Source organism: Equus quagga, chromosome 2 (genome assembly GCF_021613505.1).
Source record: "Equus quagga isolate Etosha38 chromosome 2, UCLA_HA_Equagga_1.0, whole genome shotgun sequence".
Taxonomy (NCBI): Eukaryota; Metazoa; Chordata; class Mammalia; order Perissodactyla; family Equidae; genus Equus; species Equus quagga.
Genome location: NC_060268.1, coordinates 92,832,333 through 92,859,101, shown reverse-complemented (window position 1 = coordinate 92,859,101; position 26,769 = coordinate 92,832,333). Strand labels below are relative to the sequence as shown.

At 39.9% G+C, this 26,769-nt stretch overlaps 1 protein-coding gene across 3 annotated transcripts in view; it reads left to right on the top strand.

Moving 5' to 3' along the window:
• BLM (BLM RecQ like helicase) overlaps positions 1–26,769 on the top strand; it is a 98,439-nt gene that overhangs the window by 51,158 nt on the left and 20,512 nt on the right. For 2 of the 3 annotated variants that reach the window (XM_046654487.1, XM_046654488.1), the window contains 7 exons: positions 2,034–2,152; positions 3,318–3,431; positions 4,966–5,064; positions 5,273–5,421; positions 16,867–16,973; positions 18,907–19,067; positions 24,520–24,715. In XM_046654487.1, coding sequence (XP_046510443.1) covers positions 2,034–2,152; positions 3,318–3,431; positions 4,966–5,064; positions 5,273–5,421; positions 16,867–16,973; positions 18,907–19,067; positions 24,520–24,715 — 945 coding nt within the window. Of the gene's footprint in view, positions 1–2,033; positions 2,153–3,317; positions 3,432–4,965; positions 5,065–5,272; positions 5,422–10,815; positions 10,986–16,866; positions 16,974–18,906; positions 19,068–24,519; positions 24,716–26,769 lie in introns of those variants that run through there. The other variant, XM_046654489.1, reaches the window with a different exon arrangement.

Sequence of the window (26,769 nt, the reverse complement as noted above, 5' to 3'; positions counted from 1 at the left end):
AGTTGAGGCGCGGTAAGATTAAGTGGCATGTCTAAATTCATACAGCCTATTGAGTGGTGGAGCAGAAACTAGAACTCAGGTCTCTATTCTTAGCATCCTGCTCTTTCCTTGACATTCACACATATGTGCCAAAACAAAATTTACTTGCCACACCTGCGAAAAAGAAGGAAAACGATATATAGTTTTAAAAAACAAATAGGGGCTGGCCCCGTGGCCGGGTGGTTAAGTTCGCGCGCTCCACTGCAGGTGGCCCAGTGTTTCGTTGGTTCGAATCCTGGGCGCGGACATGGCACTGCTCATCAAACCACACTGAGGCAGCGTCCCACATGCCACAACTAGAAGGACCCACAATGAAGAACATACAACTATGTACCAGGGGGCTTTGGGGAGAAAAAGGAAAAAAATTAAATCTTTAAAAAAATAAATAAAAATAAAAAACAAATAGAAGTCCTAGAATCTGCCTGGCCTAGCTTCTACCGTGAGCAGATGGGTGACGTTGGAAATGAGGGACTGAGCGTTTTGGTATCATTAGACGTGTACTCACTGTCTGGCCATTTTGAAGTGGAGTTACATGGAGAGAGGTGTTTTTTTGATCTCGAAATTTTCTCTGTATCTTCTGTTGGTACATGCTAAGGTAATTCTACCCTTTTATTTATTTATTTTTTAGGATTTTTTAAAGTTATTTATTTATTTTGAGGAAGATTAGCCCTGAGCTAACATCTGCCAGCAATCCTCCTCTTTTTGCTGAGGAAGACTGGCCCTGAGCTAATACCTTTGCCCATCTTCCTCTACTTTATATGTGGGACGCTTGTCACAGCATGGCTCGCCAAGCAGTGCCATATCTGCACCCAGGATCCAAACCTGCGAACCCCGGGCTGACGAAGCGGAACGTGTGAACTCAACCACTGCGCCACCGGGCTGGGCTCTACCCTTCTTTTATTTTAAAGGAAGATTGAGGATATTACCTTATTTTATTTTATTTTATTTTTTTAAAGATTGGCACCTGAGCTAATATCTGTTGCCAAGCTGTTGGGGTTTTTCTTTCCTTCTTCTCCCCAAAACCCCCCAGTACATAGCTGTATATTCTAGTTTTAGGTCCTTCTGGCTCTGCTATGTGGGATGCCGCCTCAGCATGGCCTGATGAGTGGTGCTAGGCCTGCGCCCAGGATCCGAACTGGCAAAACCCTGGGCCACCGAAGCAGAGTGCGCGAACTTAACCCCTTGGCCACGGGGCTGACCTCAATATTACCTTATTGATAAGAGTTCTGGGAGGGCTGGCCCCGTGGCCGAGTGGTTAAGTTCACGCGCTCCGCTGCAGTGGTCCAGGTTTCACCAATTCGAGTCCTGGGCACAGACACTCATCAAGCCATGCTGAGGCAGGATCCCACATAGCACAACTAGAAGGACCCACAGCTAAGAATATACAACTGTGTACCAGGGGGGCTTTGGGGAGAAAAAAAGGAAAAAAAATAAAATCTTTAAAAAAGAAAGTTCTGGGAGTAAAAGCTCTGATATTCAGTGTTGAAAGGTTCATACTAGTGGTTTAAAAAAACTGAGATCCTAAAAGTGCCTTTTGGATCGTCAAAGAAATATTAAACCATGTTTACTATGGTTTTTAATTTTGTATATTTTATCACAGTTTAACTCTAAAAGTTAAATACTATATAATATAATTATTTTAATCCTGGTATCCTAGCACCCCTTGTACTGCCAGAAATAAAAAGTTTGCTGTATTTGGACTTCCCAAGTAGACTTTTAAAACATTTCCATTCCGTTTAAGTCTCCTGCCTTGAGTGTTGCTTTCACTATCGTTTGTACCTATATAAGATGTCTTAATGATAATTTTTACACATTTAAATTGCCTAAATATTTTGGCTCATTCAAATATGGCAAATTGTTGGCACTGTGGGGAATATCACATGGTATCCTCTTAGTTAATCGTTTTAAACATTATATGTTATTTACTTTATAACTTTTACCTTTATGTTCTCAAGACAGAACCTGATGGATATTTTTTGTCATCTCTCTTTTAGGAGGTGGTAAGAGTTTGTGTTACCAGCTCCCCGCCTGTGTTTCTCCTGGGGTCACTATTGTCATCTCTCCCTTGAGATCACTTATAGTAGATCAAGTCCAAAAGCTGACTTCCTTGGATGTAAGTTAAATTGAAACACTACTAATTATAATAAAAATAGTAAAAAAAAAAAAAAAAAAAAGACTTGAAAGCACTTCTATTTCAGTACTCTGGATAACCTTCTTTATTCATGAGTCCTAAGAATAAAGCACAACATTAAGTTGTACATTTAAGCACATGTCTGAAAATTCTGATACAGATTACCTTCTGTAATTCACTCTTATTCTAAAAGAATGTACTTTAGTAAAAACTTTTAAGCGGTATTTTACTGATGTAAATTTTTTTTAAAGATTTTTTATTTTATTCCTTTTTCTCCCCAAAGCCCCCCGGTACATAGTTGTATATTCTTCGTTGTGGGTCCTTCTGGTTGTGGCATGTGGGATGCTGCCTCAGCGTGGCTCGATGAGCGGTGCCATGTCTGCGCCCAGGCTTCGAACCAGCGAAACACTGGGCTGCCTGCAGCGGAGCGCGCGAACTTAACCACTCAGCCACAGGGCCAGCCCCAAATTTTTTTTAATAATATGGAAGGATTTCTTTTTTTTACTCTTGCCAGATCAACATAGTTCTCACTCCTTTATATTTTAAAATGCATACACATGAGTGTGCCCACACACATATGTCCTTCTTCCTCCTGGCTGAGGTTAAGGAACTAGATGAAAGCAGTCTACTCAATCCTGCTGATTGTGATCTTACAGAACTGATTTCAGAGTTAGGAGCCACCATTGCTCAACAAGACCACTGGTTTGATTTTTCTTACAAAGAACGTCTTAGTGCAGTGATGGTAGCCGCTGTTCCACCATCTGTGCTGTTACGCCCCTCTCATTGTTATTACACATTAAAACCCTGAAGATGTATTTATCTAAAAATAAATGTAGCCATACATTAGGATTGGAGTCACTTAGATGCTGAATTTATATTTATTTTACTTACAAATGTGAAAAGCAAAGGAAGTAAGGAGGAAAAAAGAAAAGGAAGTAATAATGGGAAGAGTGTTTTGAGTTAAGCCTAATAAGGGTTTTTTAAAAATATGTACTGATTATTTGTTATTTTTATTATATTGAGATTATATTTCCTCTGACAGATTTGATGAGAGGCTTATAAAAATATTTATAAAATCTAAGGATAAATATAAGCTTAAATCAGATTAATGTGTAAAATTTAAATTGTTCACTACTTTTATACTTAGATTCCAGCTACGTATCTAACAGGTGATAAGACCGACTCAGAAGCTACAAGTATTTACCTTCAATTATCAAAAAAAGACCCAATTATAAAACTTCTATATGTTACTCCAGAGAAGGTTTGTATTTATATCATTATTTTAAAATGTGATAGTAAAGCCCACTAGAATACATATAGTTTTTAAATTTTGACGTTAAAATTTGACATAATTGTACAGGATAGTGCAAAGAATTCCTGTATAACTTTCACCCAGAAACTCCAAATGGTAACATATTACTATGATTTTTTTATATTTTTCTGAAACATTTTAGAGTAAATTGCAGAGATGATATCCTTTTAATCCTAAATACTTGGCTGTGCATTTCTTAAAAAGAAGGAATTGTCATATAACCTCAGTATGATGATCAACATCGGAAAATGTTCATTGAAAAATACTGTTACTTAATCTATAAATCTTGTTCCAAATCTGCTAGTTGTGCCAATAATGTCCTTCATAGCAAAAGAAAATCTTAGATTTTGCATTGCACTTATTGTCATGTATCTTTAATGTCCTTTAAACAGTTTCTCTCTCTTTGTCTTTCATGGTTTTGACATTTTTGAAGAGCAAAGGCCAGTTGTGTTGAGGACTGTCTCTCAATTCGAGTTTATTTTATGTTTCCTCATGATTCAATTCGTGTTGTTCATTTTGGCAGGACTGTCACAGAAGTGGTGCTAGGTTCTCACTGCGTCCTGTTGGGAGACATTTAGTGTTGATATGTCCCATTGCTGCCCTGTTAGTTAACTTGGATCACTTGGTTAAGGTGGTGTCAGCCAGATTTCTCCACTGTCAAATTGCTTGTTTTGGCCTTCGTGATTAGTAGGTATCCTATTGTAGGATACGCTGAGACTGTAAATATCCTGTTACTCATCAGACTTTTACCCATGAGTTTCATTATCCATTGATGATTCTCCAAATCAGTTAATACTATAACAAATGTCAAATGAGGATTCTTCCAATTTAGCTGTAAGAAAGTGCTTTCCCTTTCACCCACGTGTTTATTTATATCAATGTGAAATCATGGTTCTTAATTTATTCAGTGGGTTATAATCAATGATCATTATGTATTTTAATGTTCTAATTGTCCTAGATTTGGCCAGTGGGAGAGCTCCATCAAACTGGCTTCTGTGTCCTTTTGACATGTCTCTGTCAAGATATGGGTGCCACACGTGGTCATTGCTACTTGAGGGTCATTGCTTCTAGTCCCTGTCATAGACAGAGATACAAAATATATTAATAAAAATACAAATATACATGTATGTAGGTATGTATATATTTTTCCTCCAAACAACATGCACACGTGTAACACACATCTGTAACCCTTTTACCACTGTAAACATGTGGTGGCCCTCAGATAGACTGTGGCAGAAAAAAGTTTTAGAACCACTGACCTACTACCTAAACTGTTTGCTGAGTGTGGGTGAGCATTCTAAAATGTCTGATTTGCTATTTTCTATTACTTCTGCTAATTCTTTTCATAGATTGAAATAAGAACCAGTTTTATGTGGAGCTTTTAATACGGCTTAAGTTGCAATGGAACTTAAGAGACAAAATCCTTAAGGTAACATGGTGTTTAAATGTTGTTAAATGTCTAATTAATACATTTCTGGTCTAGGTCTGTGCAAGTAACAGACTGATTACTACTTTGGAGAATCTGTATGAGAGGAAGCTCTTGGCACGTTTTGTTATTGATGAGGCACATTGTGTCAGCCAGGTAAATGCTGTTTTTATGTCTTGAAATACCAAGAAATATATACTACCAGCAGTATATGTATTTTCTGAACTGAAGAGAAAAAAAAATTAGTGAGTTATTCTGCTATTTCACTGAAGAATAAGGTGGTTCTTAATATATTGAGCAGTATTTGCTTTTTACATAAGGAAGATCCAAACAGTCTGAAAAGCAATATTTTTTTTCCAACTAGTGGGGACATGATTTTCGTCAAGATTACAAAAGGATGAATATGCTTCGCCAGAAGTTTCCCTCTGTTCCGGTGATGGCTCTTACTGCCACAGCTAATCCCAGGGTACAGAAGGACATCCTCACTCAGCTGAAGATTCTCAGTCCTCAGGTGTAAGTTCTTGAAAATCATGAATTTTAAAATGCTAACGCGGAGGTTCTAAGTTGCTGCGTATTAGAATTGTACAGAGCTTTAAAAACCCCAATGCCCAGGTGCGCCCGAGGCCAGTTAGATCAATTTGGGGGGCTGGGAGCCAGTGTGTTTTAAAGAATCTGGAGTGGTTCCAATATGCAGCAAAGTTTGGGAACCAGAGCCCTAGGGCTTTTCTCCACTTACTGATCTCAAAACTCTACCCCAGCACCTATTTTTGGAAGTAGGGATAAATTGCGTGCTGTGCCTGTTGACCTGGTGTAGTCCCAGTACTGAATCAGCTTTTATTTATCTCATTTGGCTTCCATGTATCCTAGAGTATACTTCATAAAATGAACAGATTACCCTACTTTGTCATTTTCCTTTAAAGTCTCAATTATATCTGCACTATTGAACACAGTCCAGAAACTATCTAACAGCTTTTTTACTTTGTGTTCATCTCAACAGCAAGCAGCTTTCTTGTTGCCACCAAATCCATAATTACTCAGTAACAAAAACTACTGTTAAAAATATCCCCACCTATATAGGTTGTACTGGATTATTTTGTACCTCTCAGTTTGCAGAGAAAGGTGCGTTCTCTGAAAGGTTCATTCACTCCGCAAATGTTTATTTAGCATCTGTTGTGTACCAAGGTTAAAATACTTTTTTCTTCTAATTTATTAGTGTGTGCTTTGAGTTTGTGGATTGTCTGAAGGAGTGATGACTGATAGTTGAGGATGGATTTTTAAAGCACAGCTTTTATTCATTTGGAAATAAAGACCATAAGCTGGCTCTATAAATACGATAATCAGTAAAAACAACAACGGCATCTCAGCGGGTTATGAGGAGAACTGAAAGTTCCGCCTGAAGGACATGAGGGGTCATGAGATTAAGATAGCTACAAAGACCTCTGCAGATTAGACTGGCATTCTTGAGCACAAGAATTTGAGAGTCCTCAGAATTTTGTGTGTGATGACAAAATCTGGAAGGGGATATTTTAATTTAATCTCACTTTCAGAGGGGTGTTTGTATAAAATTTGGGGGAAAAAAGATATGTGGCTTCCATAATTGATATACATTAAAACATTACATTTAAGATGTCATATCAGGGGCGGCCCCAGGGCCGAGTGGTTAAGTTCGAAGGCTCTGCTTCGGTGGCCCCGGTCTTTGCGGTTCGGATCCTGGGCACGGACTTGGTACCACCCATCAGGCCATGCTGAGGCGGCATCCCACATAGCACAACCAGAAGGACCCACAACTGAAAATACACAACTATGTACCAGGAGGGCTTTGGGGAGAAGAAGAAGAAAAGAAAAAAATAGATTGGCAACAGATGTTAGCTCAGGTGCCAATCTTTAAAAGAAAAAAAAAGATGTCATATTATACTTTAGGTTCTAGTGAATAGCCTATCTGCTAGAAATTTGCTTCTACAAGTACTACATTGATCTACGAAAGGTTTTCTTTTTTTTTTCTTTACTAGGCACTTAACCGCTGTGCCACCAGGCTGGCCCCCGCTGTTCTTTTAGATCAATAATATTAATTACCAAATGCTCATAGTTAAAAGAAATGATATAAATTCAATTCAGCTTTTGAATAACTTTTTGTCAGTATAGAATTGGTGATTTTTGTTTGAGTAAACACTGCACATGTATATTTAGAGACAGACGCCTATAATATCTTTTCCTAGTAGTTGGAGGAGCTCTGCCTGGAAAATCAATAGATTGTACGTTTCCTGAGTCTAGCATGTGGTACCCTGTGCAGAACTGGTGCTCAGTAAGAATGAATAAATGTGGGGCTGGCCCTGTATCCGAGTGGTTAGGGTCTCGCACTCCACTTCAGCAGCCTGGGGTTTCACTGGTTCGGATCCCAGGCACAGACATGGCACCGCTCATCAGGCCATGCTAGGGCAGCGTCCCACATAGCACACCAGAGGCGCTCAGAGCTAGAATATACAACTATGCACTGGGGGGCTTTAGGGAGAAGAGAAAGAAGAAGAAGAAAAGAAAAGTAAAAGATGGCAACAGTTGTTAGCTCAGGTGCCAATCTTTAAAAGATAAAAAAAAAAAATTTCTTTTAATTCCCATTTAAAAAAACTAAAAAGAAAAAAATGAACGAATGAAACATATGGAGGAATTTTGGTAAATGAGGATAAAATATGAAAATTTGGTTGGGGCCAGCCCCGTGGCTGAGTGGTTAAGTTCTCACGCTCCACTGCAGCAGCCCAGGGTTTCATCGGTTCGAATCCTGGGCGTGGACATTGCACCACTTATCAAGCCATGCTGAGTCGGTGTCCCACATGCCACAACTAGAAGGACCCACAACTAAGAATATACAACTATGTACTGGGGGGCTTTGGGGAGAAAAAGGAAAAAACTAAAATCTTTAAAAAAAAAAAAAAGAAAATGTGGGCAAGTCTGTTGGCTCTTTGGTATATTTGGTCCTTTACCTGGGAGGATTTAAATACCTTACTGAGAGTAAAAGATTTTAATGAACACTTTCTGCTACATTGTTTCTTGGTCTTTTCTGCCAGTAGACCCCTCGTTTGGGTTAAAGGCACCCGGCTGCTCTGTCTCGTGGCCCCATGAAGGCAGGTGTCCCTGGGTAGGAGCCGTGACCCCGTGTTCCTCTCCTCCTGCCCGTCTGTGATAACCTTCTTCCTCTTTGAGAAATACAAGGATGGATAACAAAATAGACTTCATTCCTTTTCCTCAGGACCTTAAAATATGAATGGAGAAAAAGAAAAGAAACAGATACATAGACAGTTAACTATAACACAACAATAAAAGTAGCTAGCACTTACATATCTACCTACACAGTGTGCCAGGCACCATTCCTGGCGTTTGTGTGTGTTATTTATCCACACACAAGTCTTATGAGGTAGGTACTCCTATTTCCCTCACTTTATAGATGAGGAAATTGAAGCACAGACAAATAACACGCACAAGGTCATATATCTAGCAGTAAGAACTTAAACCCAAACAGTCTGGTTTCAGAAGCCTTTAAATACTACACCAAATTGCAGAATGAAGTGAGTGGTGATCAGAGGCGTAGATTATGACTGCCGAAACTCAGGAAAGCAGGATTCACTGTAACCCAAAGTAACAACTCGCTGCATGAGGAGGGGTCAGATGGGGTTTTATAAAGGAAGCTGGCTTTGTAGAATGGATGGTCAGCTGTAACTGAAATATAGCTGTACTGAAATATAATTTACATACCATAAAATTCACCTATCTAAAGTATACAATTCTATGATTTTTCTTTTTAGTTTATTCACAGGGTTTTGCAACCCCACCACTATCTAATTTTAAAACATTTTTATCTCCCTTAAAAAGAAACTCCAGGGGCCGGCCCTGTGAGGTAGTGGTTAAGTTCGACACACTCTGCTTTGGTGGCCTGGGTTCACGTATTTGCATCCCAGCTGTGGACCTACACCACTTGTCAGCCATGCTGTGGCAGCAACCCACATATAAAGTGGAAGAAGTTGGGCACAGATGTTAGCTCAGGGCTAATCTTCCTCAGCCAAAAAAAAAAGAAGAAGAAAGAAAGAAACTCTGTTCCTATCAGCAGTCAGTTCCCACTATCCCCCATATTCCCAGCCCTAGGCAACCATTAGTCCACTTTCTGTCTCTCTAGATTTTTGCCTATTCTGGACATTTCATATAAATAGAACCATACAACATGTGGCCTTTTGTGACTGGCCTCTTTCACTTAGCCTAATATTTTCAAGTTTGTGTTGTAGCGTGCATCACTACTTCATTCTTTTTTATTGCCCAGTAGTAATCCATTGTGTGGATACTCTACATTTTAGTTATCCATTCATCATGTGGTGGATATTCGAATTATTTCTATTTTTTGGCGATTGTGAATAATGCAGCTGTGAGCATCTGTGTGCAAGTTGTCGTGTGGACATGTGTGTTCGTTTTTCTTAGGCCTATACCTAGGATGGGCAGTCATATGGTAACTCTGTGTCTAACCTTGCGAAGAACTGCCAGATTGTTTTCCAAAGCAGCTGCACCATTTCATAGTACCTTAGCCGTGTATGAGGGTGGCACTCTCTACACATCCACACCAAAACTTGTTACTGCCTGTGTTTTGGTTATACCCATCCTAATGGGGGTGAAGTGGTAGATGAAGGGAATTTTAACAGGCAGAGTGAGAGTTCAGGTCTGAAGTTTCTGGCATGATGGTACAGGTCAGGCCCAGGGAATAGTGAACAATCTGTAGGATAAGTGGAGAAACAGAGAAGGGAGGACCCTTGGAAGGTGGCTTGAGGCCAGATCCTGGAAGGTCTTGCATATTGTGATGGTAAAGTGTTTGGACTTGGTGCTGTGGGCATGTTGCCCTGGGAAGTGGCTAGATCTGGACTGTTTGCTAGAGTGATAACCCTGGCAGTGGGATAGAAGGTGGGGCGAGGAACAAGAGAGTAGAGGCAGGCTAGCCCTTTAGGGACCCTGGTGCAGTCATCAAGGAGAGAGATGGTGGTGGTGGCAGTAGCAGAAGAGGAAGGAGGGGACAGAGTCAAGAGAGAGGGCAGAGTGAATCAGCAAGACCGGCAGCTGTGACAGGCTGCTACAGGTGGACGGAGGGGAAGTTTATTCTAGCTCTGGCACAGGTGACTGGGACCGTGGACCATGACTGGAAATGCAGGGGCGAAGAAGGGTGGGATGGGGTGGGGATGGGTAATGAATTTGGTTTTATATCTGTCATGTTCGGGACGTTGAGGGATGAATGGAGATAGCCAAGAGAGGGATCTTTACCCTTTCTTTGGTCGCATGTGCCTTCTAAAAGAATTTTGGAAAACTGTACCACTTATACATTTTTAACCTGACACCTAAAATTTTTCAGCATGAGTTTAAATAAAGAGAATGTGGTCTGTTGTAAATATCAACATTTTAAAACAAAATTGTTACCTAACCATTTTAAACATATCTAGTAGAATATAATATAACAGGAATTCTGTACCTACTATCATCTACTTAGAAAACACATTAAAAAATGTAAACTCTTTAACAGATATATTGCATTTTCTCTTTCTCTCTTTGAGCTCATATTTCTCTTTTAGTTTCTCAGTGGAATTTTATCCTAAAGTAATATATTTTTATGCTTGAAGTCTTGTTTCTTACTCTATCATACTTATCTACAAGGAAAATATGTGTATAAATTAAAAATTGTTTTTTAATTTCCTATATTTTTTTCTAGATTGACTCATTATAGTCAGTAGTACATAACTGATTAGAATAGCTTAAATATATTTTACAAATAATTCTTAAGCATAAATTTTGAGTGGGAATGTGAAACGTAATGAGATCGGACTTTTTTTCATTTGGTTCACACATCTCTGGATAAATTGAGTTGGCTCGTGTTTCTTATTTTTACAGATGTAGTCACTGAGAAGCATCACTCACCTAAACACATAGGTGAGGATGGAAGGCATTTTATTGTAGCAGGAACACTCAGTTATTTGAATTTCTTCTGACACGTATCCCAAAATAACATAGTGATCTGTCATCAAAAATTATTTTTAATGATCTGTCAGCTGACAACTCAGGTAGGTCCTCCAAATTTTGTGGAAAGCAAAGAATTGGAAACCGTTTAACTGGCAAAATAAGTCAGATCATTAGTTATTCGCTTTACTTTTTCTGGGAAATATGCCCTAAAAAAAGCTTTACCAAAATTTATCTATTAAATATTCGTGTTACTTTTTCAGTTGAATGAATCTTATATCCAACATATTTGGAAGAGTTGGGGAAATCAAAATACTATTAGTTTCACTATCCTTTTCCTAAGGTATTTTGGGCATATGTTTTTATTGTGTGATATGCTTTTAAATAATAATTTTGTCAAAACTTTGTGGCTGCAGATTAGCTCTTTCAGATAATGGGAAATGACTACCATATATCCCAATTGGCAAAGCCAGTTTTCACTGCCAAACCAATCAGCCAAATTAGATTAATTTTCTTATATAAAAAATTTCTGACTTCATTTTTCAATTCACATAAACTATTTAGTACATATCCCCATGGCAACTATCTCAGTTCCAAAAGCAACAAGAGCTGAGCACAAACTGATTCCATTTCCTGACACATCACTTAAAATGACATGAGTTTGACACTCTGGACCTAATAATATTTACCATGTTAATGACCACATCTACTCTCTTAGTGAAGATACAATGGGATCCAAAGCTTTTTTTAAACACTAAAATCTTTATTGAGATATAATTGACACACCATAAAATTCACCCATTTAAAGGTTAGAATTTAGTGATTTTTTAGTATTTTCACAGAGTTATGCAGCCATCCCCCAAATCTAAGTTTAGAACATTTTCATTACACTCAAAGAAACCTGGTGCTCATTAGCACTCCCTCCCCATTCTCCCCCTCTCATTTGAGCCCATATTCTTTCACTTAGCTGATTTTCATGGGTCATCCATGTTTAGCATATATCAGTACTTCGTTCCTTTTTATGGCTGAATAACCTTCTATTGCATGGGCATTCCACATTTTATTTATCCATTCATCAGTTGATGGGAACTGTCTCCAACTAGAATATTTGGTAATTCTAAACATCCCGTCTTCTAGCAGGCCACGTAAGATTTGTTGTATGTAATAAACTAAAAGGGACTATTAACTTTTTCATGATAAATTGTGTGAATATTGCTTTTAGTTAGTGACCTATCCGCTGGTGTTTGTCAGTCCTTTTGTGGTAGAGATGGTTTTAATTGGATTTGAGATCTACAACTTTATGTGCTAATCTCATGTCATTTTAATATTTTTAGTAAAAGTAATTTGCTTGAGGGGCTGCCCCATGGCAGAGTGGTTAAGTTTGTGTGTTCCACTTCGATGGCCCAGGGTTTCACCAGTTCAGATCCTGGGCACAGACCTTGCACCACTCATCAAGCCATGCTGAGGCAACATCCCAAATACCACAATTAGAAGGACCCACAACTAAAATATACAACTTTGTACTGGGGGCTTTGGGGATAAGAAGGAAAAATAAAATCTAAAGTAATAATAATTTGACTAAATTAGTAAACATTTCTAAGGTTTTTGTTGTTGTTGTTGTTGTTTTTAAAGATTGGCACCTGGTAGGGCTGGCCCTGTGGCCAAGTGGTTAAGTTCATGTGCTCTGCTTCATCAGCCCGGGGTTTTGCTGGTTCAGATCCTGGGCACGGACATGGCACCACTCATCAGGCCGTGCTGAGGTGGCGTCCCACATGCCACAACTAGAAGGACCCACAGCTAAAAAAAAAATATTGCAACTATGTACTGGGGGGATTTGGGGAGAAAAAGCAGGAAAAAAAAAAAAGATTGGCACCTGAGCTAACATCTGTTGCCAATCTTTTTTTTTTTTTCTCCCCTTCTTCTTCTCCCGAAAGCCCCCCAGTACATAGTTGTAGATTCTAGTTGTGAGTGCCTCTGGTTGTGCTATGTGGGACACCACCTCAGCGTGGCCTGATGAGCAGTGCCGTGTCAATGCCTGGGATCTGAACCAGCGAAACCCCAGGCCACCGAAGTGGAGCACGAAAACTTTAACCACTCGGCCACAGGGCCAGCCCCTCTAAGTTTTCTCAATTAAGTCACAAATCAAAAAATGACTCAGATTATATGCCAGATGTTTTTAATAACAGCTTTTTGAGATACAGTCCACATACCATACAATTCCCCTATTTAAAGTACACAATTCAGTGGTTTTTAGTATAGAGTTATCCGAACATCACCACAATCAATTTTAGAACATTTTCATCACTCTCCCAAAAAAACCCATACCCATTAGTATTCAGTCACCCTGTCCCCTCACAATCCCCCCCAGCCCTAGGCAACCACTAATCTACCTTCTGTCTATAGATGTGCCTATTCTGGGTACCCCGTATTAACGAAGTAATCTGATATCTGGTCTTCTGTGACCTGCTTCTTTCACTTAGCATATTATTTTCAGGGTTTATTGCTGCATAATGTTTCATTGTATGGGTATACCACATTTTATTTACCCATTGATGAATATTGGGGATGTTTCCATTAGGGGCTATGAATAATGCCGCTGTGAACATTCATATAAAAGTTGTTGTGTGGGCCTATGTTCTCATCTCTCTTGGGTGTATACCCAGGAGTGGAGTTGCTGGATCGTACAGTAACTCTGTGTTTAACCTTTTGAAAAACTGCCAGGCTGTTTTTCAAAGTGCTACACCATTTTACATTCCCACCAGCAGTGTGGTGGGTTCTGATTCCACTAGCACTTACTGTTGTTTCTCTTTTTTGACCCAAAGCTTTTTTTTAGATGCATAAACCATTGTTCTGAAATTAAAGTGTAGTGTAGAATGTGTGAGAAAGCACTAAGGCCATTCTTGTTTATAGTCATTTCAGCATTCCTCTTGGTGGGGAGACCCATGCACCATACCCGACTTAAGCCCAAATCACTCAAATCAGCTTTGAGGTTGTCTGCAGCATTTGTGTTTGTGGGCGATTCTTTTTATGCCGTAATTTTTGTCAGAACTCAAGTTTTCCTTTGCTGTGGCTGTGATTGTAAATAATTAATTGAGAATGACCAAAATAGTCCTTGGATATATCAGCCTTTTGCCAAAATCTGCTACACATTCTTCTGCCATTTCATGTACTAAGAAAGAACTCTGAGTGTTCTGTGCATATAAATGACATCAGAAGAGGGATAATTTCCCAGTACTCTAACAGGAGTCACACAAGACTCTAGAGTAGTGTGATCTGTGCCGGTCGTCAGTGATGAAAGAAGTGACACCATAGGGTGAAAGCCATCTTCACTCCCACCACCTTACTCTCCGCATACTGAAATCAGAACATCTCACTAAGGGCTCAAATGCTTCAGTCCTGCTGTTACACTTTACTCCTAACGGAAATATGTAAAACACTTGAAGACATGAAGTCCTACCAAGGGTTTCTGATACTTTAATTAAAGAAAGTTCACCGACACCCATCCCGTATTTCAGTTTGTTTTATTTGGTGTCCTGGAGGTCTTTACATCTGGGACAATGCCCAGTAGTAGAGTTCAGAATGGGTGAAAAGCGGGGTTGGTTTCTTTGTTTGTAGAAGGTGAGAGGACGATTGTAGAAAGGAAAAGTGGGGCAGGAGTAACCAGCAGGATGTCTTGACTGCAGGCACATTTTCAGATCAGTCTGAGGAAGACGTACATGTGGAAATGGAGGATCTAGAAATTTCTTTAAAATTGTCTTTGCTCACGTCCCCTTAGAAGGTCTTTGTGAATCCTAGAGGTATGCATACCCCAATTTTAGACCACCGATCTAAAAAGAAGTTGGACTGTGGCTGAGAGCTCTGAAGAGTCTAAACTGGGGTCAAAGTTGGGACTCGTGGGATGATATTTGGGTGCTGTTCAAAGCAATGAGAGTGAGGTCCCTGGAGAAGATAACATAGGGGAAGAAGAGAAGAGCCGAGCGCTTCCGGGGTGATTCTCACTTAAGGAGTAAGCAAAGGAAGATGAGGAGGAGATGAAGAAAGCAGAGAGGCAAGGGGAGAAGCCCCAGGGGGATATAAACTTGTGAGAGCCGATAGGCCTTCGGGACGGACAGCTGGCACGGTGGGGTGGGTGGCAGAGAGGGCGGAGAGAGGGAGGTCTGAAAAAGACCAGCGAGAGTGCCAAACATAGGTGGGAGGTTGCCACTGCCTCTAAGGAGGCCTTATCTGTAGCAGTCCCTTCAGCAACACAGCTGCCCTCGATCCACACGTGAGTCATGTGGAGGATGTGAGGCGTCCTCTAGTCCTAAAACTAAACAACGTTATCCTACCGCTGGCAACAAAACCTGAGCCCATCTAGCTTGGGTCTAGGTGCAAAGACAGAAATCCAGTGGTTTTATTCCCCTTGTTTCTTCCCTCTGATCCCCCACCCCCACCCCCCATGTGCTGGTGACCTCCTCACCACAGCTTTTTGCAGTTTATGGTGTCTCTCTTTCCTTCCATCAGCCCAGGCACTGAGATGTCTTTGTGCTCTAACTTGTTCTACAGTGTTCTCTCTCCTCCCTTTGGAGACATTGGAACCTGGGGCCATGGAGGGTCCCTGCAGGGCCAAGGACCTATAATAATTCCCTCACCTTTCTTTAGTTTTAAAAGCTTTGAAAAAATAATTTTGGTAGAATAATAATGGCACAAGCTAGAATGGAAGTGATGAGAATTGAAATTGGATGTATGGTTAGTTGGTTAGGAGTGTGTCTTCTGAGAAGCTTCGCATTGGAGGGACAGAGGCAGGATGCCAGCTTCAGTGGAGTGTAGGGTCAGAAGAAGCTTTTATTATCCTTAGGATTGGCGGTCCTAGAATGTATTCGGAGGCAAAAGGGACGAATTCACAGAAGAGAGTGAAATACAGGAGAGGAGATAAGGGAGAGGAAGACCCTGCTAGGGAAGTGGGAAGGAGGAGGTGGGATGCCTAGAGCAGAAGGCCAGAGAAGGGAAGGGCGTGTCATCCCAGAGCCAGCCACGTTCCCTTTGCGGCTCAGAGCAAGAGGTTCATGATGGTCCTTGATCTGATGCGCTTTAGCTCCTTCTGCTGCCCTGCAGTCAGCTCTCTGTGTGCACATCAAAATTTGAGAACATTGGTGGCCTAAAAGTGTGTATGTTTCCTCTATGATTCTCTTAATCTTTTAAATAATGTTTTAGCCATCTCTGCTTTGTTTTTTCCTGCTTTTTCTCCCCAAATCCCCTCCAGTATATAGTTGTATATTTTAGTTGTGGGTCCTTCTGTTGTGGCATGTGGGACACCGCCTCAGCATGGCCTGACAAGCGGTGCCATGTCCTCACCCAGGATCCGAAGCAGCGAAACCCTGAGCCACCGAAGCAGAGCGTGCGAACTTAACCGCTCAGCCACCGGGCCAGCCCCAGCCATCTCTGCTTTTAATCAGCCTCCTCTTGGAGACTAGGCTCCTGACTTACCTGTCATTTTAACATGTTCTCTACAGTTCTTCAAAATTTTTGTCATCTAGTCCCACCGATATTTCCTCCTTATGACCTTTTTTTTTTTTTTGAGGAAGATTAGCCCTGAGCTAACTACTGCCAGTCCTCCTCTTTTTTGCTGAGGAAGACTGGCCCTGAGCTAACATCCGTGCCCATCTTCCTCTACTTTATATGTGGGATGCCTACCACAGCATGGTGTGCCAAGCAGTGCCCTGTCCACACCCGGCATTCGAACCAGCGAACTCTGGGCTGCCGAGAAGCGGAATGTGCAAACTTAACCACTGCACCACCAGGCCAGCCCCTGACCACTCTTTTCTTTAATCCTTAACCTAAGTTCCATTTCAGTGTTGTGTTATGTAAGCTGCCACTAACAGTACTCAATTTAAGACAAATTGATATGTAGGTTTGCATTGTGGAAAATCAGTATTTAATTTTTGAAGATGTCTAAAACTATATTTTCTCACAATAACAAAATTTTATGTTTGGGACTTCTTTTAGGTTTAGCATGAGCTTTAACAGACATAACCTGAAGTACTATGTATTACCGAAAAAGCCTAAAAAGGTGGCATTTGATTGCTTAGAATGGATCAGAAAGCATCACCCACGTGAGTACAGCCATGTGGTAAATTATGTCTAGAAGTAATAAATAAATGTCTTTTTAGTACCACAATATGATATACATGTAATTGCATATTAAACATTTCTTTTCTCATTATGATAGCACTAACTTGCTATTTATAGAGCAGAATATTGCAACTATCTCAATTCTGGAAATTGTAAAACCTCATTTGGTTTGATAACAGTAAACCTAACAGAAAATGTGTTAAATACTCCTTCCTACACACCTGCATTATAATTCATGGTTTCAATGTCTTTCCTTTGCCTTCTGTCAGTTTTTGAATTATACAGCTCTTTGTTTTAGTGCTTTGTCCCAAGTGTGTCTGCTTTTGTTATATTAACTGAAACGAGATTCTGAAATTCATAGCAGTTTTCCATGTAACCCCTTTTCCACCTTTCCACAGAGAATTTTTTTGTAAATATCTCTATTTCATTTTTTAAAAATTAGTATACATATTTATTTGAACAAATCAAACAGTACAGAGATAGACTGAGAAAAGGTCAGTGATTTCCCTTTCCAGCCCCTGCTCTCCTAGGCTAATAGAAATAGTTTAGTCTGCATATCTATACCTGTGGCCACAGAGAGATGACTTTTCCTTTAATACGTTTTATTTTCTGATTTTAAAAACAACAATAAATATAATGCATGCTCATTGAAGAAATTTAGAAAGCAACAAAACGAATAAAGAAGCAAAAATCAAAACCCGTTCCAACACAAGTCACTGTTAGCATTTTGGTTTATTTCCTTCCAATAATTTTTGTATGCATTTTTCTTTTTTTTTCCCCCTAAAGATTGGCACCTGAGCTAACATCTGTTGCCAGTCTTTTTTTTTTTTTCCCCTCCATCTCCCCCAAACTCCCCAGCACTTAGTTGTATATTCTAGTTATGGGTCCTTCTGGTTGTGCTGTGTGAGATACCACTTCAGCATTGCTTGATGAGCAGTGCCGTGTCTGCTCCCAGGATCCAAATGGGCAAAACCCTGGGCTGCCGAAGCAGAGCACAAACTTAACCACTCAGCCACGGGGCTGGCCCCTGTATGCATTTTTCTTTCTGTGATCATACTATGCATACAGTGTTTCTACCTTCAACCTGTTTTATATCTTGAGTATTTTCCCTTGTCTGTTTAAAAACTTAGAAAACACTTAATTGTTACAGTATATCTTATTTCATAATTTCCTTTCTTAAATATTCTAATGTTGGCCATCAAAATTTTTCTAATTTTTTGTGGCGGTAGGGAGGCCTCCCCCATGACCAAGTGGTTAAAATTCCTCACACTCCACTTCAGTGACCTGGGTTCATGGGTTCGGGTTCTGGGTGCAGACCTGCTTCACTTACCAGCCATGCTGTAGTGGTGTCCCACATAAAAAAAAAAAAAAAAGCAGGATTGGCACAGATGTTAGCTCAGGGCTAATCTTCCTCAAATGAAAAAAGAGGAGGATTGGAAATGGATATTGGCTCAGGGCAAATCTTCCTCAGCAAAAAAAAAAATCTTAATTTTTAAAATTATAAAGCTTTTTGTGTAAGTCCTGTATCACTTTAATTCTTAGATTAATTTCCTAGAAGAAAAGTGAGTCAAAAGATATAAGCATTTCTAAGACTCTTGATACCTATTGCCACATGCTTTCTACAAAGTTGGTGTAAGGGTGCCTTTCCATTTTATAACCAGTGTGAAATAGAGCCCAGGGTTCATCCAGGTCCATCTAAGAAGTCGTTCGGAGTGACAGGTTTAAAGGTCAAATCTCGTCATTTCCAGTACACGTGAATTCCTTGCTTGAATTACTCTGTCTTTGTGATCTCCCTCTACTATAAGAAAACGATGGAGATCTGTTTATGGTTCATATACTTCTAACAACATAATATAAATTGTGTTGTTATTTTGAAAGTCTTCATTTCTCAATACTGTTTTGGTTTCTTGGCAGATGACTCAGGGATAATTTACTGCCTCTCCAGGCGAGAATGTGACACAATGGCTGACACATTACAGAAGGATGGTCTCGCTGCTCTTGCTTATCATGCTGGTCTCAGTGACTCTGCCAGAGACGCAGTACAGCACAAGTGGATTAATCAGGATGGATGCCAGGTAACACTTTTTAAAAATTTTTTTTTATTGAGGTCATAATAGTTTATAATAGGTAACACTTAAAAATAAACGAAGGAAACAATCTGTTATAGTATATATGCAAACTTGCACATGTGGAGTGCAAATTGTTTTTACTTTAAAGGTAGTAAACATCAAAATAAGACTGAAATTAAAAAAAATCGTTTTTGAGACTTCTAAAGTTGCTTTTTATTTCTTAAATCAAAAAGAAGTTTTATTGAGATATAATTCACGTAGCATAAAATTCACTCTTTCAGTGTTTACAGGTCAGTGGTTTTTAGTATATTCACAAGATTGTGCAGCCATTACCACTAATTCCAGAATATTGCATCATCCCAAAAAGAAACCCCATACCCATCAGCAGTCATTCAAACTCCCTAGTCCCTGGCAACCACTAATCCACTAACCGCTACTAATCTGTCTCAGATTTTCCTGTTCTGAACATTTCATATAAATGGAATCATACAAGATGTGCTCTTTGCCACTGATTTCTTTTACTTAGCATGATGTTCTCAAGGTTTATCCACGTTGTAGCATGTATCAGTACTTCATTCCTTCCTGTGGCCAAATAATATTTCACTATATGGATGTACCAGTTTGTTAGCCAGTCATCAGCTGGTAGACATTTGGGTTGTATCCATTTTTTGGTTATTGTGAATAATGCTTCTGTGAACATTTGTGTACAAGTTTTTGTGTGGACAAGTGTTTTTACTTCTCATGGGTAGATAGCTAGGAGTGAAACTGCTGAGTCATATGGCGACTCTGTTTAACTTTTTGAGGAACTGCCAAACTGTTTTTCAAAGGAGCTATAGAATTTTATATTCCCACCAACAACGTATATGCTTCCAATGTTTCTGCCTCCTCATCAACACTTGTTATTGTCTACCTTTTTACTGTATCCATCCTAGTGGATATAGAGTATCTCATGTGATTTCGATTTGCATTTTCCTGATAACTAATGATGTTGAGCATCTATTTCTGAGATGACAAATTTTGGAGTGGATCAAGAGGGAAGCTGAGAACGCTCTAGGCGTCCCATACTGTGGCAGACGCTGGACTTGGATAGATCCCTCTAAACGCAAGGATGAACTTGAGGAAAATGACTAATTTTTTTTTTATAGCCTATGAAGTTCTCAGCTTGCGAAAAAAGAAATTATTACCCTGAAGATTCAGAGGAAAAATGTCTCTCAAAGTTATTTTCTAAAAATGGAAAATGGAAGAAAATCTTAGAAGATATCAGCCTGATATCCTCAGAAGGATGGAAGAGGACTTATGTGAACTAAAAACATTTGCCATAAGAAGATCACAGGCTGAGATGAAGAAAGAAATATAAATGCAGTTTATGCAAATAAGAAAATGCAAGAAAAGTAAAACAAATAGCAGAATTATGTATCAAGATACAAATGGTCCAACTCAATGCAGACATTGAATCAGACGTAGTGAATAACTTGAGAATGCAAGGGGAAAAAAACATGAAAATGGAGGGGAAAAGCGAAAATATTTGTTGGGGACAGGGAATAGGGAGTCAGCCTAAGAATAATAAATGTCCCCAAGAAAGAAATCAGGATTATGTAGCTACAGTATTAGGATATACACCTGAAAGTTATATTATGTTATAATCCAATGTTACTGCAATAAAAAATAAAGTAGATGCAGTAGTCACATGTATTATAAATAAATACATAACAATGTATAGGAAATTTAGAAGCATCATCTTAGAATCACTGGGGGAAACTTACGTGTAGATGTAGTTAGCACTTTGTTTGGTTTACGAAGCTAAAAGGAATAAGATAAAGAAATAAGTCACTGCAAAGAACAAAAATAGGCCTGTCTGAGGCTATTTCACTAACCTGAAAAAGAGGAGCAGACTGTCCTAAGAATCGGAAGAGGGGAGACTGGGACTGAAGAATTGTGTACCCAGCTTGTTGTCCTGTGTGTTGAAAACAGAAAGGCATTCTCAGATGTGTAAAAATTCAGAGAATGTATCACTGATTTATCATCCGTGAAATAATTACAGATGTCAGTCTTCCCAAATTAATTTATATGTTTAATCAAAATTCAGCTGTTTTTTTTCCTTTAATAAACTTTTTCTAAAGTTCACCCAGAAGAATATTCAAGTGAAAATAACCAAAAGAATTTGGCAAGAAAATAACACATGAACACTGGCTTTGCAATACATTATAAAAGATCAATGAAACAGAACTCCAGAAATAGACTAGAAAACATGTGAAAACAATCTATGAAAAGGAAGACATTAAAAATTATGGAGCCGGCCCTCTGGCCGAGTGGTTAAGTTCACTGGCTCTACTTCGGTGGCCCAGGGTTTCACCAGTTCGAATCCTGGGCGAGGATCTAGCACCGCTCATCAAGCCATGCTGAGGCGGTGTCCCACGTGGCATGACTAGAAGGACCCACAGCTAGAGTATACAACTATGTACTGGGGGGCTTTGGGGAGAAAAAGAAGAACAAAAAAAATTAGGAAGGGGAGGTTATTCAGCCAGTGGTACTGGTTGCCTAATGGGGGAAATCATTTTGGATCCTCATATCAAAATTAATTACAGGTATACAAAGCTATTGGTGTTTTAAAAGGTATGAACTCTGAGTGGAAGAGAACTGAAGCTTAAAAACAGCCCAAAAGGAAGTAATTGCTAGAAATGACTAAAAACCAAAACAACTAAACACTTCTATTTTGATAAATAAAATTAAAAGACAACAGCAAACTAGGAAATGCATCTCTAGCAAATAAAACATGGTGAAGAGCTTGTGAAAATTTGAAGAAAAACATGAGTCTCAAAGAGTAGATTAGCCTAGGCTATCAAGAGACTGTTGGAAAGGAGGACGTACAAGAGGCTAAAGACCGATTTTTTAAAGTGCAGTTTTGCTAATAATCAAAGGAATGTAAAACAGTGAGAGACCATTTTCACCTCTTGTATTAGCAAACTTTCATGAAGTGTTGGGGACAGTGCTGTAAGAGATGATTTCCTGCAGTGCTCACAAGAGCCTTTCTCGAGAACAATACGGCAGACTGTATCAAGAGCCTCGAATCTGAAACGTGGACGTGGAACTTTACACCAGTGTTATGTGTAACACGGCTAAGGAGTCTAAGTGTAAATAGTCTGAATGTGCTGAGAGGATGATTGGATACACTGTGTACATCCCTGCCATTAGAAATGGTTTGTGGGGGCCGGCCCAGGGGCGCAGCAGTTAAGTTCACACGTTCCACTTCTCGGTGGCCCAGGGTTCTCGGGTTTGGATCCTGGGTGCAGACATGGCACCACTTGGCAAAAGCCATGCTGTGGTAGGCGTCCCATGTATAAAATAGAGGCAGATGGGCACTAATGTTAGCTCAGGGCCAGTCTGCAAAAAGAGGAGGATTGGCAGCAGTTAGCTCAGGGCTAATCTTCCTCAAAAAAAAAGAAATGGTTTGTGAAGAGTTTTTTAATGATATGAAAATGTTCAAATGCTAATGATGGAGAAAGGTAATGAAAAATAGGTGTGTAACCAAAAATATATAATCTCTGCCATAAAAAACAAAATTGAATAGAAATATAGACAAGGGAAAAAGCCAATTTTTTTCAAGTTCTTTACATCTTTATATATAGTATAAATATTTACAATATACATGCATATATATACATATTTTTATATATATAAAACTTTTATCAAAAATATGATTTTAAAAAATGGTGGGTTTTTGTTTCTTTTTAAATCTAATTGTTTCTGCTCTCAGACCAACTAATCCTTACAGAAGGTATGATAATATAACCAAGTGGCCTTAATCTTGTTAGGTTTGTGAGATAGAATAAAACTTGATTGTTTTTTATCACAAAGAAATGATTGTAGCTGGAAGTTTAAAAGCAACACAGAAATAAAGAAGAAAGTAGCAACAAAGCCAGTTTTCCCAGTTACAAGAAATAAAGGCTTTCAGAAGGAGTTGGCGTGTGTGTCACCTCATTTGGAGCCTGCAGACTGCCTCGAAGCCATGTGCCTACGCGACCTTGGGAGATGCACCTGGGCTTCTCGGAACCCTGTGGGCCTGTGGGCTGGCACATCTCGCTCCGCAGCCTCCAGCTGTTCTCCACCACCAGAGGCTCCAGTGGGCTTTTTCTTTCCAAGGAGATTTGCCTCTGATCACAGTGCCATAAATTCAGAAGGATGCCTCACCTAGAGTGCGGGCTGCTGCTGTTCACAACATTGATGAGTGTACCCATTTGCTGTCCACATACTTATGGCTTGCAGTTCTTTTCTCTGGTACTCACAGTTTCTGAAATCATGTCAGTAGCCTCGGTCCGGCGGCCAAATCGTTTGGTTGCTTTTGAAATACTGTTCTTGCAGTAGCAATTCATTTTTTGAAGTGCTAAAAAAAGACTTCCAGCTTTGTTTGTATAAAGTAATTTTGCCTAGAGATATAATGTGTTTGGGTTAGATAGGTCCTAAATTTACAGCTGAAATGGATATTCATGAAAATGATTTTTTACTAAAAACTGATTTATCCAGCTCCTGAAGTTTAACCGTCACCTTGCTTCCACTAAGTAATTTGCATAGGCCGAGATCCACGGTCTCCAGCCTTTGTTTTCTAATATAAGCAAGTCTCAGACTTTGACCCACATGAGTTCCAGTAAAAATTTCACAAGTTTTGACTTTGAAATCAGCTGATGAATAAAAGGAGCTGGTGTTTGATCAGCTGCTGCTACTGGGAAGATAGGTGGAAAGCACTAGAGCAGGTGAACGTGCCGTTGTTCCTGAATCTTCTGAAAGCTCAAGCCCTGGGAACTCCCCAGAGCTCCTGAGCAACAGGTTTGTGACACTGACCTGGATATCATGGCTGTGTGAGCGACACCCCTCACACCTCCATGTCAAAAACATAAGAGAGGGGCCGGCCCGGTTGCGCAGCGGTTAAGTGCACACGTTCTGCTTCCGCGGCCCGGGGTTTGCCGGTTCGGATCCCAGATGTGGACATGGCACTGCTTGGCAAGCCATGCTGTGGTAGGCGTCTCACATATAAAAAGTAGAGGAAGATGGGCACGGATCTTAGCTCAGCCAGTCTTCCTCAGCAAAAAGAGGAGGATTGGCAGCAGTTAACTCAGGGTTAATCTTCCTCAAAACAAAAAAACATAAGAGAACAACCGGTGACAACACATTGAGAGGTGCCTGCTGTTGATTCTGGCTCCCTTACGTCATCATACCAAACCACACCAGAAAGTGTCTGCACAGCGAGCTGCTCTCTACCTTCTTGAGTCTTAATAGAATTGCAAATTATTGATATAAAAATCTCATGTTAGTCATGCTAAATAATGGGACCAAGTTAAGATATTAGATTGTTGTATAGAGTACATTTTAAAGTAAAATAGAGAATAAAGCTTTTAGAGGCACTATTATTAAAATGTTCCTTTAAGTGCATTATGAGTCTAACAGGCTTTTGCTTTTACATCAGGTTATCTGTGCAACAATTGCCTTCGGAATGGGGATTGACAAACCCGATGTGCGATTTGTGATCCACGCATCTCTCCCTAAATCCGTGGAGGGTTACTACCAAGAATCTGGCAGAGCTGGAAGAGATGGAGAGATATCTCACTGCCTGCTTTTCTATACCTACCATGATGTGACCAGGCTGAAGAGACTTATACTGAGTAAGCTGAGCTCCACTGTGGGGACGTGCTCTCCTCTTCTGTCTCAGGATAGTAATCTACTCCTGCTATTGTAGGACTTTTGGTCTAGTTTTCTTTAAATAGTATCAGAAAAATAGAGGTGCTTATATAGATACGGAAATTTTATTTTAGTTCATTTTTATTGTAAAAGTATTACATGCTTGTTATGTAAAACTCAAAATGGTACTGACGTGTACATAGCAGAAAATTTCCAAACCAAGCCTTGAATACAGTCCTCCCCTAAGAAATAACTCCAGTGGTTGATTTCCTTTGTATCCTTCCAGACCCAATTTTTGTGTGCATCCTTGCATGTAACACACGTTTCAAATATGCAGAAAGGTAGAACAGAAAAAATAATGAACTCCCATGTACCACCATCCAGGCTAAGAAGTAAAACCCCCTCTGTGGCTCTCTCCTGTTTCATCCCTCTGTTCCCCCATGAGAGACAGACAATATCTTGCATTTGGTGTTTGCCTTTTCCAAACATGCATTTTACTATGTAAATGGGATTATGTTATATGTGCTTTTTAAATATATATAGTGACCTGATTGTTTTTGGTCAATGCTGGGACATAATTATGACTCCAATTAATACGCATAGCTTGACTGCCTAGAATCACATAGTACGGTTACTCCATGTTTGTTTAATCAGTCACGTTTCAGTAGATATTTAGATTGCTTATTGTTTTTCACTGTTATCAACAGTGCAGTGTTGAACATCCTTGTACAGATATCTTTGGGTGTTTGTGCAATCGTCTTTGTAGGGTAAATTTCTAGACTTAGACCAGTAGCTCAAACTGAATACATTTTAGAAATTTATTATGTCCTTTGCCTGTTTTCCTGCTGGGTTGTGATAGTTAAATATGTTTCCTAAATAGATTTGCCTATTTTGAGACCACTTTTGAATGAACTCTGGCAGAGATACTGAGCATGGGAAATGGCACTTAGCAAGCTCTGTGCCAAATAATGTATCACCTGATTTGCTCGTAACCACTAGCTTTTGAGGAGGAGTTAGTCCCATGAGAAAAGCGAGCTTCAGAACGGTTTGGTACTTGCCCCCAGGAGCACGGATGTGGCAGTGGCCACCACCGCGCTGGAAGGGTAGTGGTGGCAGTGACAGGCAACATTTCCAGTACCATCTCTGTGCTGCTGTCTTCAGTGCTTCACGCAGATCACTTCATTTCATCTTCACGACAACCCTAAAACTCCTACCGTTTCTCTCGTCTTTTTGCAGAGAAGGAAAATGAGATACAGAGCTGGTGTCAGAGCCCCAGGGAGCCCCAGGTCCCTCTGACTCCTGAGTCCATGTCCCTTGCACACTATACCAATGTGATTCTCAGTGAAAAAATGAGACTTTCAAATTTAGTGTCCATTTGTGTGTTTAAACAGAACCTATATTAAGTTAGGTCCAAACAATTTAATAAGTATGTATTTAAGTCCTAATAACTTAGCAGCTGTTTGAAAAAGATTATACTTATAAACTGGAAAAAAAATTTTTTTATTTCATTCTTAACTAACTGCAGTTGCTTACAAATGGAAGGTATGTACATGTTGTTCTCAAACCTCACAATCAGGAGCCGGCCCCATGGCCGAGCAGTTAAGTTCTCGCACTGTGCTTCGGCGGCCCAGGGTTCCATCAGTTCGAATCCTGGTGCAGACATGGTACCACTCGTCAGGCCATGCTGAGGCAGCGTCCCACATGCCACGACTAGAAGGACCCACAACTAAAAATACGCAACTATGTACCCGGGGGGATTTGGGAGAAAAAGGAGAAATTACAAATATCTTATCAAACAAACAAACAAAACCCTCCCAATCAGATTAGACACTGCCTGCCTCCTTTCCTCTTTCACATTGATTTTCTGGAGGTCCTTGTTTTCATCCAGCAACTGCCAAAAATTCCGCCTTGCAAAGATGTCATTGGAAGGAATGTAGCACACCATGAACTACCTCGAACTAGTAGTTTGTGTGGTGTTCAACAGATGTCAGGTATTGCCGTGTTTCCCTTAAATGTAAAATACCCTGCCGCACCCCTG